At 40.0% G+C, this 20,844-nt stretch overlaps 1 protein-coding gene across 2 annotated transcripts in view; it reads right to left on the bottom strand.

The window, feature by feature from the left end:
- Window positions 1–20,844, bottom strand: part of ptprub (protein tyrosine phosphatase receptor type Ub) — a 156,061-nt gene that overhangs the window by 112,017 nt on the left and 23,200 nt on the right. For both annotated transcript variants that reach the window (XM_034127723.1, XM_034127722.1), the window contains exon 2: window positions 232–363. In XM_034127723.1, coding sequence (XP_033983614.1) covers window positions 232–363 — 132 coding nt within the window. The remainder of the gene's footprint in view (window positions 1–231; window positions 364–20,844) is intronic.

The raw sequence follows: 20,844 nt of genomic DNA, 5'->3' as shown, positions 1-20,844 counted from the left end.
CACAAACAAAAGTCCATTTCTTTTTCTGATAATTTAAAAAGAAACAGAAGCACACAACAAATGCTGCAATGTCTCAAGAATTAGCCTCTGGTCCTTTGCCCCATGAACTCTTACTTGCGGGGGTTCAGATTAATTGCAGGCCAAACTCCTTCTCAGCTCTTTTCTAATCTGCACACCAACAGACTCTAAACTACACGAAAAGGAACAATTGAAGCAGAGAGTAGCACTCACCTCGCAGGAGGTCAGGGCTGGCATAAGGTGAACTGTACGTCCGAAACAGCAGCCAATCAAAGTCGTCCTCCTCCCCCTGGGTGAAGTCACACAGACTGGGGTCTGAGTCCTCTTCGAACGTGCAGCCGGCCGCTGAAAGAAGAAAATGAAAACAATGGCCATCAGTCAAAGAAACATTCATGTATTTTTTATTTTAAAGAGTTAGATCGACCTCACTGATGTCTGAGACAGTGCTGCAACTAACACTTATTTTCATTTTTGATTCATTTGTGAATTGTTTGCTTCTTTTAAATTGGACAAATTGTACATCAATCAGTCACAAACCCTCATTTGAGAAGCTAGAATCAGAGGATGTTGAAATGAATGCTTAAAAATGTTTGTTTTCACAACTCAACATTTCTTAATATAACAGAGCTTTGGTGTAGTTTAATTTCTCTGAACCTCTTCTTCTATTTAAAGAGGCTTTACCATTAGTCTAAAGCATTAGTTTGAATGGTAAATATCGTCCTGAATTCAAGCCCACTATCCTATGTCAAAAACACAGTTTGTTTTGCATCAAAGTTGTTTTAAATATAATTTGTTCACATGTGCACAAATGCTCTCAGGCAAACAAATCAAGCAATGAGCTGTAATTACTCCAGACTCGCACAAAGGAACACAATCCCAGGCGGAAGCGATAATTGCCCCTGCATCAGAGGAGAATTACCCCTCCCATAAAGCATCCACAAACAGAACTATATATCCCAAAGACTATTCACAAAGGCATTCAAATAGTATAATACACATTTGGTGAAAGTGGTTACCCTGGGGAATATAGTGATTATCATAATACCCCACAACCTGCTATTCCATGCGCCAAAAAAGCTAATTTTTTCAAATTATATTTAATAGCTATGGCTTTAATGGCCCTTGGGTCCTGAATAATGTGTTTCAGTTCTGCATCTGTTGCCATATTTCACATTAGTCCATTGGTGTGAGAATTACAGGGTAACAGTGGGCAGTTTAAACAGCCCAGTCATAATACCAGAGCCTGTTTCAGGAATAATTGGAGCAGGACAGCACAAGACATGACATGCTAATGATGGGAATAACCATGAGCAGCTCCTGAAGGTGACCCCTTTGGTGTGCTGCTTTATGGCTGCCCATTCTTTTCCTTAATCCACCATTAAACAAATGGTCTCAATATGACAGGCTGCAGAGTAAAATGCCATATTTACTGTAGTGAGGATTTATAATTCTCTTTTTTTACTACCAATTTATAATAGCCACAGCGTCCAGTCATTAACAGGTTACTGCGATTGATGGACTGGTTTAGTTATATTACAGTCCAATGGAAACGAGGGTACAAGGAAAAATATATAGGGTTGCCAATGCAATTCATCCAATAGGTTGGCAAAATTGGTTCTGACAAAAATATTATGCATGTACTTTTTGCTATACACACATTTCTGCTGGTAGTGATTGACATAGGCGGTGCAATTCGATGAGTGAATTAGTAATAATACGAGAATAAAATGGCAGAAGAAACTGGGACATTGAGCTGGTTATAAAAAGAGTCTGGCTGTGTGAAACCAGCAAACCTCCAGCAGTCATTGGTAATTAAAAAACCTTTTACCTTGCAGTGCTGTTCTACATAAACCCATTTTCACCTGGCCAGAAAGCAGCATGAGATACCAAAGAAGTTGTTGCTGCCTGTTTAAAAGGGTAACAGTTTGTCCGAGGTGTTGAACTTTCCCCAGACGGTGTGTTCACTGCAGCACAAACACTAGGGATGCCCTTGCATAAAGCCAACACATTACATCGCTCTTGCTCCTCCAGTGATTATACGATAACACCGGAGCATATCTCCCATCGTGTAAGCTCGGTCTATAGGGTGATAGTGAGAGCCATCCAGCAGAGGGAGGGAGTGTGGGTTTATCCCTCGGGGTTTGATTTATTGCCCCGTGCAGGGCTGTTACTGCACAGATCTGCTGCTAAGGCCAGAGGTTAATTGTCCCGCATCGGGGTCTATTCCTAATAGAACAGCCAGAGATATGGGACCTGACACATCCAAACGCTGGCACTATATTATTCCCCGCTGCTTCAGTAAATGAAGCCTGCAGACTCCTCCCTACAAGAGTCTCATCATCCGGAAGAAGGAAGCCGGGGCCAGCGCTGCCCAGGAATGTCATCTCCTCCCAACACACCCCGGGAGGAATGCAGCTCATCTATCATAGACAAAACACACTCCCTCCTCAGGACCGATGGGAGTGTGGGGTGTCAGTGACCATTTCTTACCTGAATAATTATCGCATCATTTAGTGCAATGACCAGTGCAAAGTCAGACACTGCCAAGATTTTATGGCTGAGGTGAAGACATGTTTCATAGTTTGGTGGTGCTGTTGTTAGCTGATATAAATCAACCTGCGCTTTAAATCTAAAGCTTTGTATATATCATAACAATCTTTATTGTTATTTTACAGTAAATATAGTTATCTAATGTCACTAATTCATACTTGGAGAAACACTTTCCGGAGAACAAATTAATGAAAATCATTGGGCCTGTATCAATACAGTGTTTATGAGACTGTAGATGGATGTGTCTGATCTACTTGCCAGGCTTGTGAGGTAGGCCTATGGAAATATCATGCAGTGTATCTTCTGGGCAGTGAAATAGAAGAACAGATTAATAAAAAATGTAAGAACAAGCCAGGAAAAACTTGTTTGAAGATTGCAGTATCAGAAGAAAACATTATCGAAACAGCTCCGCAGTGTGCTCAGCCTGCTGTGCCCTGTGTGCATTACAGCCCTGCACTGTATGAGGGAAACAAGCAGGGAGGGAGGGACATAAAACGGGTCTGGAGATGATGAGGGGGGGGGGGGGGGCGATTTATAGCCTAATATGAAAGAGATATTTGTCACTTTTTAGATTTGTCACTCTGTTTAAACACTAATGCCTGTGTTTACTGTGAACCCACACAGATAACTCCATAAATAAATTAATACAACCTCTTCGACTTCATAGCAAACCAAAATAAACTTCACATTTACTCTGTGCGAGTGATGGACCACACAGTCAGAGGATGGATGCAGTAGCTCCTTTTCATTTCATAAGGACATAAAAGAAGGTGGCAACTTGTTTACCAGACATTCCAATTTGCCACCGCATTTGTGCACTTCTGTTAAAATGTTCCCTCACTTTCATATATGCAGTTAATCAAATCTGGGAGACTTTCTGAAAGTATCACTTGTTAGTGTCACATATAGCCCTTCATGTTGGATTGGGTATCTCTCTCTCTGTTTACTTGTATAATCCCTTGCCTTGTTATCTAATTAGAGTGTCAGCTATGCACAGTGAGTTTCGGAATCAGAGGCTCTGCTTATCCCTTTTATTTGCATATGTTTTGAGCATAAGGAAGCTGGCCTAAGCTTATTTAAGGTGTTACTTTTCCAACCACTTTCCACTTGAATAAATCAAACACAGCAAAATTGTAAGCATATGAAAACAAAAGGGTCTGAGCCCTACCTCACAGTATGAACAACAGTTGCTGATATTTTAAATTAGAGCCACATTAATAAAGCAACTAAATCAACAGTGTTCTGTCGTCAAAGTGCAATCACAAAATGTTCATATTTTCTTTTCTAAAGTTTCCAAGAAAAGAATGATCGGTCATTAAATACAGAAAGCAATCATTTGATCTGAACAATGCATGTCATCTTTTCACTGCTGTTCTAAAGATCTAGTGAGGTGAGTCAGCAGAATAAAACAGTCCAACAAAACAGGGCAATTACGTACACATTGTAAATACTGTAAGTAGTATATGATAGAGTACCACATTTAAAGATACTAAAAAGCTAAAATAATGATGACGATTGTGTCAAAAAGCTGAAGTTATACAATAATAACACAATGCTGGGCCCTTCTATCTTAATACTTTGCATGTGACAGGAGCCATCCCGATCTCACTCAGTTCTCCTATGGCCATGGCCTCTATAACAGCCTATACAATGTTATATTATGTCAATATATAACAATTGCAAAAATGTGAAATGATAAATTAAACCAGATGGGAATGTCTGTTTTTGGCTAATCCAACCAGTTTAACACCTGACAACTACTAATGCAATACAACTATGCACAGCAATGTATTACATCTATAACAATCCAATAAATCCATTCAATACAGTTATTGCCAACAAGGGAAAGCTAGAGATATTAAAGCAAAACCTTCTATGGTAAAATAGCTAAATTGCTGACATTGAACACATTTCATAGTCTCACACTGTATATAAAATGGCCTGTGCATTATTAAATAAGTGTAAAGTAAATGTGGTAACCATAAAAGAATACACACAGAACAATATTCTGCTCTGTCTCCACTTTAGAAAGTCTACAAATTGCTGAAGTAACCCACAAATTGACCGTTGTCAGCAGAGTCCTTCATATAAAGTAACATGATCAGTGAAGTCCTGATATTTCCTCTAAATGGGGCAATCAATGATTGTGTTTCTGCACATAACCGTGTCTCTGGCTGTTCTCAAACAACACCTTATTTACCTTGGCTTGAATGTAGAGTTTAATATTAATAGAGCGTGCTTTAAATAACCACAGTGCAAACCAGCTGAGAGCAGAAAGTCAAGCTAACATATAGTTTGACGCATTGGGATAATATTGCTTTTTTTGTCCAGTGTTAAATGATTAGATTGGTATCATCTACATATTCGTCAATTAAATATAAAGCGACAGGAAAAAACTGTATTTTTTAGCCTATATCACATAGACTGGAAACAGGTAGCAAACAAACTGTGCAGGCCATGAAAAGGAAGCCTAAAATTATTACATGTTACTTGTTAGACGCTTTTATCCAAAGCGACTTACATACATTCAGTACTGTGGACAATCCCCACAGGAGCAATTTGGGGTGAAGTGTCTTGCCCAGGGACACAACGACATGCTGACTGCAGTGGGACTCGAACTTGCTATCGCCTGATTAGAAGTCCAGCACACTATCCACTGAGCCACAGCCGCCTAAAATAAAATAGTATTTTTAAATGTTGTTTTTTGTACTAACAAAAAATATATAACATGTCAGTTTGTGAGCTGTTGAGGTGCCAGCAGGCAAATGTTACCTGTGGACAGAACCAGGCAAGCTGTTTCCCATCTTTCCAACAGGCTGTTGAATTTTTCTAACATAATGGATAAACAAATATGGTTCCAAGATTCAAGTTGAAAACATAAAACGTACATGACTGGTTCAAAGGAAAAGTAAAAATTCAGACAAAGTAAGTGTGATGACACAGCTGCGTACTCCTGTGTCCTTGGATATAAAACCCTCCAGACGTATTGTCTGAGACGATGTCCTAAAGATGGAAAACCAACCAGTCAATTTCAATCCACAGACCAAAACACTTCAAACCCAGCCTCTCATTTATAACAAAAATAGTAAAAGTTGATGTGTGGGCTCCGGGAACCCATTTGCAACCTTTGCTTTAATGTCAATTCCAGCCTTTGCCCTTAATTATCTGGCAGTCAGGATAGGTAATGAACACTAGAACCTGTGAAGTCGCCTGGGAAATGCGGCGTGATGATGAGGCACGGATGCTCGTCGTATCATCCTCAACTAATGAGAACTAGACCATGCTGGAAAGTACCCGAGAGCTCTGCCACTCCACGCAGAAAACCCCATCGGAGGCTGGTGTGACGGAGTGTGTTGCTGGTGGGGATCCAGGTAGGAGCGGGCGAGTAATACTGGAGAGAGTTACAGGGAAGAGAGTAGCTGATTTGCATTGCACTGAGTGTGGCCCGATTCATCAGCAGGAGACAGATATATTTATTCTCTACAGAGGCTCTCCTCCCCAGCACTCCTCTGCCTGCCTCTGAAAGCCATCCATCCCCACACCTGAATACGCAATGAAATCCTCCTGCTACCTCCCCGGGCATTAATAACTCAACCCAGGTGGCTGCATGGGCCCGGTCTCACACAGAGGGATGGGGAAGAGATTGAGAAAAATAAAGGGTTGGAGAAGGTGAACAGGTACAGTAGAGGTGCTGCCGAGCTTCAGGGTAGACTCCACTGAAATGCACTGTAAGAAAATATTGAACCTCAAATTACTAATCTTGTGGTTCACTTTTTTAAAGAAGGATTACCCTCCCATCACTGTTAATATGTTCTTATACTCTCCTTGTATTTTGGAAAAAAACAACAGCCTTACCTTAATATCTTTTTGAAAAATGACACTATTGGTAACTCTAAAAGTTCCCAAAAAATGTGAGATGGTATGTTCCAATCTAGGGTACCTTGTAGACGGACAAAAAAGATATCGTCTTTTTATTCCACACATTTAGTTTCCTTGTCAAAACCTGGTGCCTACATTACCCAAAATACAATGGTCATAGATTCACTCCCTTTTAACTTCACAACCTAAGATTATTTTTCATTTGCAAATGTGTCGTTTTCAGCACCACTGCTGACTCAAGTGACATCATCTAAAGCAATAATCAGATATTGCTTAGCTCTTTTAAATAAATATTATTTTTATATAGCACCCAAAGTGTAATAAAAAACTTCTAACCGAAAACATGATGTGTCCTGCTACGTTATATTTCATCCATCCTTTATTTTTGGACCAAGTCCCTGTCATTTTAAATGATACATTTAACTAACATTTAGCCTCTACACTGAAGGCAGGAGCGTCTGTAGGCTATAACACGCTGTCTGAAGTCATAACATTCAATCACTCAACAGCATTTCTATTTCTCATAACTCTGGGATGACAAAAAGTTCCCTACCCTTCCTTCAGGGTCTTTTTTTCCACCCTCCCCCCAATCATTTCCATGATTGAAGGAAAGGCATACACATACACAAGAACGCTACCCTTTTCATCTTCTGAGAGTGAACAATGACACAAAGGGTTCCTACAGTTGTACTCACTCTGAATATAAAGATACCAGTCAGCCGCGCTTCATCTTGAAATTAATTTTTGGGAAGGAACAATATTACATGCTAGATGTTGGGTTGGTGATAAAAGTATCTCGCATGTCAGTAGAATTCAAATCAAAACTATTATACTTCTATCCTTTCTGTGCTATTCTGAGGGCAGGAATAGGAAGGAAAAACAAGCACGCTGAGACAAAATTAATCAGAGCTTGTTGTCTCCTGTTCTCCGAGAAAAAAAGAATAAACAGTAATTATGCCTTTTCCCTGTTCCTTTGGGTCTCTTCCCCCTACAGTATAGAAATCTCAGTTCACGCTGCCGATACTATAGTTAATTATCATACTTTCTTTTTCAAAATGTTGTTCTATTTTGACTTGATGTCTTTTTCAGATAGCACTCCATTGCTGTGCATTCATCTTCACTTTGCATTCCTCTTCTACAGAAGACAAGCCACGAGTGGATGTTGACAGCAGAGGCCAATATAACAGATCAGCTTCATTAGCAGGAGGATATATCTCCTGTCTGGTTGGTCCATTTCCAACATCCGTTTCTGCTTTAACCATGTATGCTCTTTTAGATTTGAGAGACATACAAAAAGAACTAATTTGCATCACGAGTGTCTGCAGAAATGTAGTGGAGGAGGTCCTTGACACGGTGAAGGACAACAGGTGTGTGTGTCTCATGAGTAGAACACAATTTTTACTTTAGTGAGGGATTGAGACAACTGCAGCAGAGGTGCTCCTATAAGCATAACATATTGAAATGTGTTACATTTAGCCAAACAATGCATTGTTTAGATTCAGCATCCTGTTTAAATGAGCAGTCAGTGAACTTATAAGTAGATTAACAGAAACTGGCAACACTTTTAATAATTGATTACATTTTGTAGGTTAATGCCAAACATTCGCTATAATGTGGGATGCTTCTTTCTGGTTAATTTCAAATATTCAGTTTCGTTGGGTATAAGATCTGATTTGAAATGAGTAGTCAATTAATTGGTTAGTTAATCTACAGAACATTTTTCAGAAGCTGCTTTAAAAATCCATTAATCATGTCAGTGATACTTAAAGCAAACATGCCAAATATTATCTAATTTAAACTTCTCAAATGTGAAAGTATTCTTCTTCTCTTCATTATATATAATCCTTGATATCTCATGTTTTTGGACTGATTGTGTGAAAAAGACATGGATTTTGAAAAGGTTAACGTGGGTTCTGTGCATTACATGACTATGCCATAACACAAATGCATTTTAATTGTTTGAAAAGGACCATCAGTGCATGGATAAAGTAAAATAAAGCAACGACAGGATAGACTGAATATCAGAAAAACAGTATTCAAGATTTTCAAATATCAAAATCCAAGACCAGAGATAAAGATTGGGTTTACACGTACTTCCGAAGTTATTGAATTAACATACAAATTGCTTTTTCCCCCTTTCATCTCCTTTCTTATCACATATTATATATTCATATTCATTTGCAAAAAGGTACATTTTCCAACTGGACTTCTGTAGCAGCACATGCCAACATTATTTTTACTCTGCCATACTGCACACATATACTGCACTATTACACACCTCACTTGTACAATAATTAATGTATTTAATTCAGATACTAATATGTTAATCATTATGATTCATAATCCATCTTAGCATTATGAATCAAATAGTTATTATTATAACATTCTCTACACTATGATGTGATCCAACAGTGCTTAGGAGGTGATTATGTATTATATGTCAAACGAAACACATATTTACGTGTTACTCATCAGGGCGCTAGCACCTCCAGGTCCTCGTTTAAAGAAGTTGCATTGCAAAGCTAAAAAGAGTGTTTACGTGAATATGTCCATCTGTTAACACTTCCTGTGTGTTGTCGTAACAACTGAACAGCTAAAGTAAATATTTGATGAAGTCACCGGCTTAGCATCTACAAAGCCACGTCCTGGTTCAGAGATGGGTCTCTGTTAAATGATTCTATCAAATCGCTGTCGGTGAGTGAGCTCTGTGGGATCCATCATATGTGCAAAAGGACGACCTCAGGGTTCATTTTAAAGGTCATGAGCAGAGTGTCAGAATGTAATGCCCTCCATTATTTGGGGTAAACAATCAATCTCCCACACACACAAACTCTTATTTCCCACTCTGAATGACCTCAGCCAACTCCATGAAACTCCTGGCCAGCTGAGCTAACTCCATTTGAATGTGCATCCTAATCAAACTGCCTGTAGCGTCCCGACTTGCCGAAAAAGAAAAAAAATAAACTGGCATCTATCAACTCTGCTAAACCACATACCCCGTAGCAGCTTCACCGCTCTGCTGCCTGTCAATTCCACTAACACAAAGGCAGCCAATTGCTGTCTCCACAACCTGCAGCCTTTCAATTCCACTAACCCACATATAGGATCACATGAAGGGAGCGGAGCGGGAGTGGAGCATTTCAGTTCCCTCTTTTTCCCTCAAACCGCATTTTTCCTGTTGCGCAAGCTGCATTAAACTAGAGCTGGGTTGATATTATCGTGATATTAGATGTGTTATCTTTGTTGGTTTTAAATATCTTTAAATGGCATTATAGTCTTTTTCTGCTTTAAAAACTGTATTACACTTAAAGTGATATCATTTTAGGAACGTTTTCCTCTACCTACTTAGTCATTATATACACATTACTGATTATAATTAATCAAAAATCTAATTGTGTAAATATTTGTGTGAAGGCACCAATAGCCAACTCTACACCCTGCCAATATAGCCTTACTGATATTGAGTTTTGTAGTAGAAACATTTGAAATATTAGATTTGTTTCCCATACGCAAATAGCGTACTCTTTTTTACCTTTGTTTACGTTTTCCTTTAAATGTTGCCGTGAGCATTATCACAGTTTTGTGAAATAAATTACAATATAGTCCTAGATGTTGTATCAACACATAAACCTAATGGAATTTGCAAGTGATGCACAGGAGGAAATAAATTGTATTAACACTAAAGATTAGGAAGCATCCACAAGCCAGTTTTTATTCTAAGCCAGCCAGGATTGTAATTGTGTAATTACCAGTGAGTGCTGTGTACTGTGTCTGGTGAACCTGTGCATATTTGAGTTTAAAATTATATTTTGTTTCTGAATTTCCTTGTAGCATTAAATATGCATGACAACATCGGCAGCAATCAGAGTTTAAGTTGAAAAAAAAACGGTGTACTGATTATTCCTTAAAAAGTACTCAAAATCTGCTACATCAGGACAGTGAGGGTATGGTTTGATCACATTTGATTGACAGATATACACAGTATCATCTCTTTTTTCCACATGAGCCCTGAGCACATCAAACCAGTGAGAAAAGCAAAGACAGCTAATTAAGAAAATAAATGTTGAGGGCATTTAAGAGACCAATCACATTCAACGTGGCATCAAGGTGTCTGCCTGAACCGTGAAGGCTTCAACAGGACCTGGTCTACACCTCAGCTCAGGGAGTCTAATGCTAACTGACACAAGCAAGAAATCAGCATGACAGCAAATGTCACAAACATCGAACACAGTGTTGATGGTCGAGTCAAAATACAGCTAATTAATTATACTGCATAATTTCACAGACTGGGCTATATTTGAATATGTCTTGCATCACCACAGCTAGGCAGACATACTAGGGAAAACCATTCAGGCCTGACCATTTTAAGGGATTATTAGTGAAGAAATGTAGTGACACCTGTGCTGCTGGTCTAAAGATGGGAGCCAAGATGTCAGAAAGGTCTTCATGGTAATAATCAGCTGCATGGAAATATATATTCACTAACCATTAATGCAAAAAAGATATCATCAAGGAAGCAAACCACTTTGTTATGATATTCTTTTTGCTGATTTAGAATTTTAGATTTAGAATTCCTCTACTATACATACATCGCAATATTTTTACCCTCAATCATTCACACAATAAACCAGGGGAAAAAATGGTGTCCGTGGCATGCACACTATTTTCTGCTAACAATACCAGAATGCAATCTGCCACATTTAACTGCATCGGCCAAACGGCTCGCTGCACCCGCACTACGAGGGGGACCAAAGTTCCCATCAGCAAAAACACGTCGGTTTGCTATCCTGGCTCCAAAATGGTGGAATGAGCTCCCCATTGAAATCAGGACAGCAGATAGCTTACACATCTTCCGGTGCAGACTGAAAACTGATCTCTTTCGACTCCACTTCGAGCGATAGAATTACTAACAAAGAATTACTAACAAAGCACTTATATACTAATAAAGGACTGGCTTATCTAAAGCCAGTTGAGTAGCACTTGAAATGTTTTAGCTCTATGAAACCTGATGTACTTATATGATTCTGTTTTCTTCAAGTTTGTATCTTCTTGGTCTAATGCACTTATTGTAAGTCACTTTGGATAAAAGCGTCAGCTAAATGCAATGTAATGTAATGTAATGTAACCCTCCTGTTATCCTTGGGGTCAATTTGACCCCATTCAATGTTTAACGTATCTAAAAAAATGGTTCACATTCTTTTTTTTGCTTAGTTTTTCATGACTTTTCCTAATTTAGTGAGGACTAATGGGTAAACATAAAATGAACATGAAGATCTTTTTTTTTTAAATGTCCTGTACGCATTTTGCACGCATCGGTGATCCTTGGGGTCAATTTGACCCCAGGCTGTTTTAGTAGTATAAAACATGTAAAAATGTCAACATTTTACACATATTTGTGTTGATTGTGTAGGATGATATTGAGGTGACTATTACATGCAAATGTATCATTGTAAAAACAAACACTACCCTCTGCTTTAGTTATTGGTCCTTTAACAACATCAAAAAGATCTTACTTTAACATTTTATTTCAATCACTGAGATTTTATGGTGATTTATATATTTTTCGAAAGTCACATAATAGGAATTCTGGATGTAAAAAGGGGTCTGTGGGGGGGAAGGTTGGGGTAATGTTTTATTTAAAAGGTTATTTAGTCAACTAAGATACCTAAAGCACCAGAGACATACATTTTGGTTAACATTTGAAATATGATCATTGTGAGTTTTAAACTACTGGGGTCCAATTGACCCCAGATGATAAAGGGTGTAAAGTCAATCTGAGGATAACAGGAGGGTTAATAGATGCAAAAATGCCGGTGGTGTAAGTGAGTGTGGTTTTCAGTAGCAGCTCTTAACTCCTGGAAAGATAAGTAGAGGAAAAAAGAAAGCAAAAGCAAACTAAACACTGTGTTTGTGTGGGAATGTACACCAAGGGACCAGCTTCATCTCCTGTAAAAACAGACAACCTGGTAATCCAGATGGCTGTGTACACTCAGTAACTGTCCTGAGGGGCGGTTTCTGAACAGCAACGCTAAACCGACTGACAACAAAGTCAATAACAAAACCAATGAAAATAAAAAGGATGAAATGCTTCGGAGGTTAAAAAGTCAAACTCGGCTAAAGAGAGACGCTTATTCACCTTCTAACAGTTCCTCCACCTGCTCTGCCACCCTTTCTGGGCTGCCACCCAGCCAGCCGTCACCCTCCACCTGATCGTCTAGTATACGGGGAGCTCTTATGAGCACATGGTCCTTTGGCCTGCTGTGGACCTACTTCCTGGTGCAGCTGCCACCTGCCCAGTCGCGTGGTGTTTTGCATCAATCTCCTCGTGGCTGGAGCCAAGTGGTCAGTCCAGTGTGGGCTCATATATGCATGCCAGGGTGCATGTGCGCCTCTGTCTGTAAGCATTCATTTATATGTGCGGTACGCTTGCTGCTGCGGCAGACAGGCCGTCACTCAAACAAAGATGGACGTGTTGAGAAATGGGAATAGACATCCAGCGATCGCACATGAGGATGTGCTTTCACACTCCATCGGAGGGTGGATGATCGCAGAGACACCAAATAAACCTAAAACTGTCCTGACTTTCATGGCAATCTGTCAATTTGTATTCCTTCTTCCATTCCTAAGAGTGATGCAAAGAAGTGATTAAACAGACCTCAAGTCTAAGAGAGTTGAATGTCACTGCTTGCATATGTGGCTTTTTAAACTGTTATGTGTTGAGTGTTAGGCCACTTAACCTCGTGAACTGGTCATTTTGCACTGCAGCATCACTTTTTATTTTTAAAGAACCAGACTGAATGACTAGACTGTGTTAGTTCAGCTGGTCTTTACAGCAGACGTGGAATGTGTAGAGATCAGAGCTATGTCCAGTAATGGCCAAACTAGCAGCCCACTGATACTCCGAATCAATCTGTGGGTTGGTTTTCTGACGAGTTCCAGATACTCCATTAGAAAAAACAGCAGCATTTCTTAGAAGCCGGGGCGGATTTTGGGTCATGAAGTGTGTTTTTAAACATAATAAAGAAGCGTGTCTGAGTGTTTCCACTAGTCTCTTAGGGACTAATCAGTGAGTGTCTGCTGTCGACTTCATGTGAGGAGAGAAAGGAGAGGATCAGGGCGCAGAGAGCTGGCTGTGATGAGGGGAGACGAGATGAGGACAAAACCATGTTTCAGCCATGTCAGGCCGAGTGAAGACGGCAGAAACAAAACGCCATGTTTAAAGTAATTAGCCATGCCTCAGTCATAGCACTTTGAAGACAGATTCAAAGCTGGGGAAAATGTGTAAGTGGAATATACCATTTTGTGTGGAAAATACCTTTTAAACCAATTTCTATTCTGTCCCGGTTTGCTGTCTAACACATCAGACGTTAACAAAGAAAACCCATGAATATCCAATTCACACCTGAAGAAACTGCATGGACAAGGAAAATAATAGTCTTTTGAAATCAAATATTATTGATACAAAGGTAAAAATGGAATGTAAATCAAACCATCAATTGCATATTTATGTTATACTGTACGCTGCAAACAAATATGTGGAAAAGAGAGCTAGAGGGTGAAAGAGAGAAAGATCATAAGGAGAGACGCTCTCTATTGGAGCTCAGCCAGCCAGTAGGGGACAGTGTTTGAGGTGAGAAGTCCTGGGGGGAACAGAGAGAGGAACGGCTGCCAACATTTCACCGGATAGAAGGATAATTAAACTATCTGCCTATTGTGAGGAAGGTGAGGGTTAAAGAATGGGTTATGAGCTCACCCCGGGAAGCATCTCTGTATCTTCTGAGCAGCCAGCACATGCTGAAGCACATTTTCCACTGAGTCAAACAAGCCAGAGATGGCCTTTCTACGACTTCACTCTGTCTCATTCTCTTATGAAAGTTCAAAATTAGCCTTTTGCCGGAGAAAAAACAATTCCAGGAGTGTCTCTGCAGCTTCAATCACCGTGCTCTCTGTGAACTGTGATGAGTTCCTTATGTGTGCAGAAGACATTAAAAAGGAGAACACAATGCACCACAACACAATAACTTCTGCACAAAATCAGTGGCCAGCAGTGCTGTCTGCAGCAGGCATCTGTGTTTTTATTGAACTATGAAAAAGGGAGCGTCTAACACCAACTCTGAATGACGGCAGCAGCTGTCTGGCTCTGAAGAAGTGACACGAGGATGGAGATGAAATGAAATGATGACTTAGCCACTTCTTTTTGCTAAATAATATTGAAATATGTGTACCTGCCATTGAAATACTGCTTCATTCAGAATTTTAAATGGACACAACTGTTGAGGTAAAATTCTACAGGTAGGATCTCTGCAGATTTGTCAGACCTTTCGGTACAACTTCAAATTCAACATGAAAACATTCCAAGAATACAGAGAAAGGTCCCTCTGGGCTCCGCAGAGAACTGTGTGTCTTTATACTCACTTTCCTTGAGAAATCCTGTAATTCTGCTGCTGAGGGACAACTTAACAGATCCAAGACAAATTCTAAGAAATGTGCAGAATAAGGACATTTTGCTGGCAGATGAACAGTGCTGGAAGATGGTGAGTAAGGGGTTCATTTGTTATATATGGCTGCTGGCCAGAAGAATAAGGGCCGTGCACACTGAAGCTAATGGACTCTGACTGCACATCCAAATTCCTCAAAAGATGTTGCTTCTTTAACAGACTGTTAAAGAGTAAGTGGTCAAACATTATGCATGACTCCTGAGTGAAAAGGAAAGACAGTTCTTGGAGTTTATTATTGATGGATATTTACCATTTGTATTTGTGTTAATTCAATGCACACATACAAATAGAACGGTTTATTTAAACACTGTTTATGTTTGATACAGGGATGGCTAAATAAAAAACTTAAAACTTTAAGCAGTTTTGGTAAACACCATTCAAACATTCAAAATGGAAATCCCAGTGCAACTTGAAGTAAATTATTATGGCCAGTATCGTAGCTAAACATGCAGGTACTAAATATCTGATTGGTGCAGCCATACTCCAAAAACATGAATGTGTATGATCAGGGGCGGTTCTAGGGGGTTCTGACCAGGGACCCCCCTGCTGCCCCCCTCCAAAAAAAAGGTTACAATATTACGATTTATTGGAACTAAATCAAATCAGAGACCCGGATGTACAGTGGAGATTAAACTGTTCATTACCTTATAAAAGCAAATACTGTTTATGTTTTTTAATTAAATTGTCACTTAAAGTTACTAAAACAAATACTCTAAATTAAAAAACTACTGAAACAAAGGACTGTAACTTAAATGTACTAAAACAAATACCTTTACAAAAACAAATACCAATTACTGTATTTTATGTTTATTTTACACAATTACTTTATACTGTCTTTGTCTTTTTAACCCACTTTTATTGTGCCCCTCTCATGAAATAACTGGCCCCAGCCTGGCCCCAGCCTGGCCCCAGCCTGGCCCCCCCCCCACCCCAGTCAAATTGGTCTAGAACCACCACTATGTATGATGTGTATTAGGATTGCAGCAGCAAACATTTCTTAGATATTCCAAGCCTGTGGCGGACTCACTGATCAGCTGCGTTAATGCTGGGCGTAACCCAGAACATTAACAAAGCACACATCAGAGCATGCACAGCCTTCAGATATATCTGCGCCCTGCTGGGCCTCAGCTGCAGTTCCTCCCCAGTTGGTTAGCCGTACCGAGGAAAGACCCTACTGGCTACTTCCATCTCCTCCTCGCATTTAGAGCTGTGGGACACATGCAGAGTCAACGAGAGGTTATGCAGTCACAGATGGCTGCAAGCTCAAACTCCCTGAGAATTGAGAGGAGAGAGTGGAAGCGCTGTGGAGCAATCTGATTTCTAAACGGAGACTTGATGTTTTATCAGGGCTGGACATCATTTTCCACTGACAGGATAAGGAGCCGACATAAGTGATGCATAGGAGACACTTCTTGCTAACCAGTGATGTATCAGTATGTATCAAAAAGAATGTACAGCTAAAATGTATCTACAATGACCTAGTTCTTGAAGTACTTAGTATTCTCTTTTGAGCACTGACAACCACAGATTTCAAACACCAATTGAAATGCCCACAATCAAATATGTAGCATATTGAATAATCCAAATCATATGATTGGTATGGTATTTATCTTTAAAATAATCATTTAAAGCCACGCTTGTTTCACATGTACTACTTTTTCTTTTACAAATAATGCAATAAAGAACAGAATCCTCTCTCAGGTAATAAGAGACTTTCTTATTTGAGATAGTATCTGTAGCTGAGGGAAAAGACATTTTGTTCTCAAAAAACGTTTCAAAAGCCAACAGTGTTTTTGTGAGAAAAATTCATCAAAACTTTTTCCACACTTAGGCTTTAAAGAGGGATCATTTCCACAGGCCATTAATGCACCTCAAACACATTTTCTCAGTGGCACATTGTAAAAAGGCTTTTAGCTGCTTTCAAAGACCTATGCGATTTAGTGAAAGGTCAGAAAATAATCCAATCCTTTTATGAGTGTCTACTTTTTGTACCCCTTAATAAGATCTGCAGTTTTGCGTAATAATATCTTCTATGAAGGCGCAAAAGGTCTTTGAAAAGGAAATAAATATATAAAAAGAGTTTAAGAGCATTTTTCAAACACAGTTATACGGACGTCATCAAAGGTATCATTGCCTTTCCAATCTTCACATTGGGACTTTTACAGCCGCATGCACAGCCAGAGTATAATGAGTTATGTTTCATAATCAGTGATCAAGTAGTTGAAGATTGAAGGTGGAAATACGGTAGACACCTGGCATGGGGGGGCGGCTTTTTATGACACTTTTTTTCTCTAATTTCAGCCTGGCTTCCCGGCTAGACCCTCATTTTCCCAGCATGCATGTGTCTAACGTTTGCTCATGATGATGTTCAGAAAGATTCATTTATCTCCTAATTATAAAATCTAATTGTGTTGAAATTGAACTGCCATTGTTTCGTCTGGCAAGTTCTCCTGAAATTGCATTTGAGGACTGCTATTTCATAATAACGCAGGTATGATTCAGAGTGTTTGTGTTAATTGTTTATGTCCTGTGTGCGCATTCATCTATTGTTCAGAGGGACGTGTGTGTTTGTAGTCGGGGGAAATAATTGGTTGTCATTAATGCTCCTCAATAAATATCATTCAACCATTGCACTTCAAATATGTCAGCAGAAAGTTGAAAAAAACAACAGTATAAAAAAAGTTTGATCAGAACCTGATGAATATCTTCATGGACCTACTGTAATATCAGAACCAACACTGACAGAGAGAAATAAAGTCCAATGAAGTCTCTGAAGGTTAATTGGTCAATAGGAACTTTGGGAACGTCACAACAAGGCTTGAGGATGAACCCTGGCCCAATGATAGCAGAAGATTTTAAAATACATTCACTCTGGTTGTCATGAAAACAAAAAGGACATTCTCTCAATCTTTCTAAGAAGCTTTTCAAGGGAGAGAGAGTGTCCCTCTCCAGCAGCCATCATGGACAATGTGAGCCTCCATTTCATTACCACTGCACACAGAAGGATGCAGAATCCCAACGTGATGTCCCGGCAATAAGATGCTTCCATCCTGATGTCCTCTGACAACATAATTATGCATTGTATCTCACTTCACACGGCTCGCCAAACCACATCAGCTGCAGCTCAGAGTCCAACATCCCAGCAGCAGCGGCGGAGGGATGAGAGGGTGTGGGGGGGAGAGAGAGAGACGAAGCTCAGGGCCTGAAGCTAAGCAAATGGAATGCAAAGGCAGTAGATTGGAGACCAGAACAAGAGGGGGTCTGAATAGGGATGTCGGAGAAGCGCCAGTGGTCTTTCACTTTGCATCAGCGTCAGATTAAGGGCACTGGCAAGAAGAGCAGGAGCAAAGGCACCGAGGGGCAAGGGTGGCAAAAGAGTGTGGGGAGCAAGGGAGGAGAGTGTTAAAGGTCCCATGTCATGGCCATTTCTACTGATCATAATTCCATTGTTGAGGTCTACTAGAATAGATTTATATTGTGCAATTCTCCAAACTCACATTGGTTTCTCATACAGCATCTCTGTATAGTATGTGTATTCACTCTCTGTCCTAAACGGCTTGTTGGAGCTCCTGCCCCCCCCTCCCTGTGAGCCCACTCTGTTCTGATGAGATCACCACCGTTACAGCGGAACATCAGTGATTATGTGTTACAATGGCGTTAGCAACCAGAAAATGACAGCAGTAAGGACAAACAGATGAGAATGCTGCGTGGGACAGTGAGAGCTGGGTTCATTTCCTGCTTGCTGCATGGGGTCGCGGACGCGGGAAGGGGGGTGGTGCTGAGGGGGCTGCAGCACCCCCATCTGCGAGGCTCCACTAGCACCTGCACCCCCAAACGTGGCGCACCTATGTAAGCGCGCCACAGTTTCGCCACTGCGAGGCTCCACTAGCATGGCATGAGTCATGATTTGCAATTACTGCAAAAGTACTGCTCTCTTGTTTGAGATGTTTTGTAGATGCTTTCGTTATGTTGTGTAGGAGCTACGTCCAATATAAAAAGAACGTTGAATGTCTTTGTATGCTGCTGGAACAGAGCACTGACGATAAAGTAGGGATTTCTTCTTGCAAAATATTTATTTAATATGCGGGTCAGCATATTAAGTGCACCAAATGTATACAAGTTTATGTAACAACTGGAAGGAGAAAATAATTGTCCAATTCAATAAAATTCATAGTGTATAATATGCACCCTAATACCAATTTAATGCACTACATTTGTCTGGCAATACAAGTAACTAATAGTGGCGTAACTGACATTACAAAAACTGTTTTTGTACTTTATGACTGTCCTTTCCTTGTGATTTAGTTACTAAAGTGTTACGGATAAAAATGCTGTTTAGCAGACTTTACATTGTCTTGCTCTTAAAGACCAAATGCAGGTCATGAAATGTTTGTGTTCTGATGCCCTATAGCAGGTTGCCATTGCCTTCCAAAACTATTGCAAAAGTAAAAGGGATTTCTCATCTGAAGCCGCCATGGTAAATATTTGGTAGGGAAACCTCATGGTTTGGGGTGAAATCACTACTTTACTGTTAAGGTTAGGACCTTTATGATCAAATAAAAATAAATAGCTGAATAATATTGGTGACCCTTAATCGACATGATGCTGAAAGGAAACTTCTTACAACAATAAAAGTTTGAAAGTCTGTCTAAAAAGGCACTTGCTAAAATGACCAACTGCTGTAGTTTATCTTTGGAAGACTATCTCTGAGGAGAAAACAGCAAAAGGAGTGTTGGCAGGTTTGAATGGAGGAAGATGGATCTGGAGGTTGTGTTAAAGAATTTACAAAAATGTGTGAAATAAGTTTAGGACAAATGTTTGGGAAATAGAGTAACACTGAGAAAACAAACAATGAAGGCACAATTGAACAGTCAAATTGCAACTAAATGCTCCGCAGTCACCACCTGCCACAGTGTCAAATCTTCCACTGTTCACCAATGTGTTTTATTATGTTCTTTCACGCTGCATTTTGAAAATTGTTGGAAACTTATTTCATGAAGACAATTCCATGAAACTTTTCCGACTTGTCACTTCCTGTCAGACCACATGGCTGATGTATACCGAGTGTGATAGTGTAGAGGATGAGACAATCTCCCCCTGGATAATCATGCGCCTGACACTGTACTAAAGTGTCTCTTTTGGCTTTTTCGACATGTTGTCTTACAGAAAAAAAAAATCGAACAACAGACAGACAAAAGCAAACAGACTCTACAATGTCAAATGAAACATAATATCATGTCAACCTTGAAAAATGGTACGTCACTTTTACTGCTTTAACCTTCCATGATAAGACCTTCCAAAGAGCGAAGTATCCCATATGATCCATTTGGCTTCTTCTTCCGAGGTCATTGTTGTGGAAGTGCAGATGCCCCATCAGCCCTGTCGCAGCCAATAGGGGATGCTGGGCAAAAGAGGTGGGGGGTTCAAAAATGGCTCCTTAAATCTCCACCTCCATTAATCACACTTTGCACGCCTGCGGCCCACCGAGCGGTGTGACAGTGACAGCACTGAGAATGATTAATACTTAATGCAGCGTTTAAGAGAATGATTTATGCCATCTGTTAGTGGTTGACGTGCTGCACAAGTTGGCGTCACAACTCGCACACACTTGTCGGTGAGGATTAGGAGAATGATACATAACTTAATCTCAGGAGCAGCAGGTCACCTCCAAAATTAGGCGGATTTTAGACCACGAACACAAAGGGGAGTAGGGGAGGATATAAGGGGGTCGATATTCATAACCTCAGCAGGAAGTTAATTGGGGCTGGGCAGGAACAGCTTACAACTAAGCAGGCATTGCGATCCTCCAGTTTTAACCCCCGAGGCAAAAACTGTTCAAACCATTCATCCATTTTCTGTCACTTACCCAGTTGGGGAGTACTGGCTGTATGGTCGTCCA

This window comes from Trematomus bernacchii, unplaced genomic scaffold (assembly GCF_902827165.1).
Source record: "Trematomus bernacchii unplaced genomic scaffold, fTreBer1.1, whole genome shotgun sequence".
Lineage (NCBI taxonomy): Eukaryota > Metazoa > Chordata > Actinopteri > Perciformes > Nototheniidae > Trematomus > Trematomus bernacchii.
The sequence above is the reverse complement of the archived record's forward strand: the minus strand, read 5'-3'. Positions and strand labels throughout refer to the sequence as shown.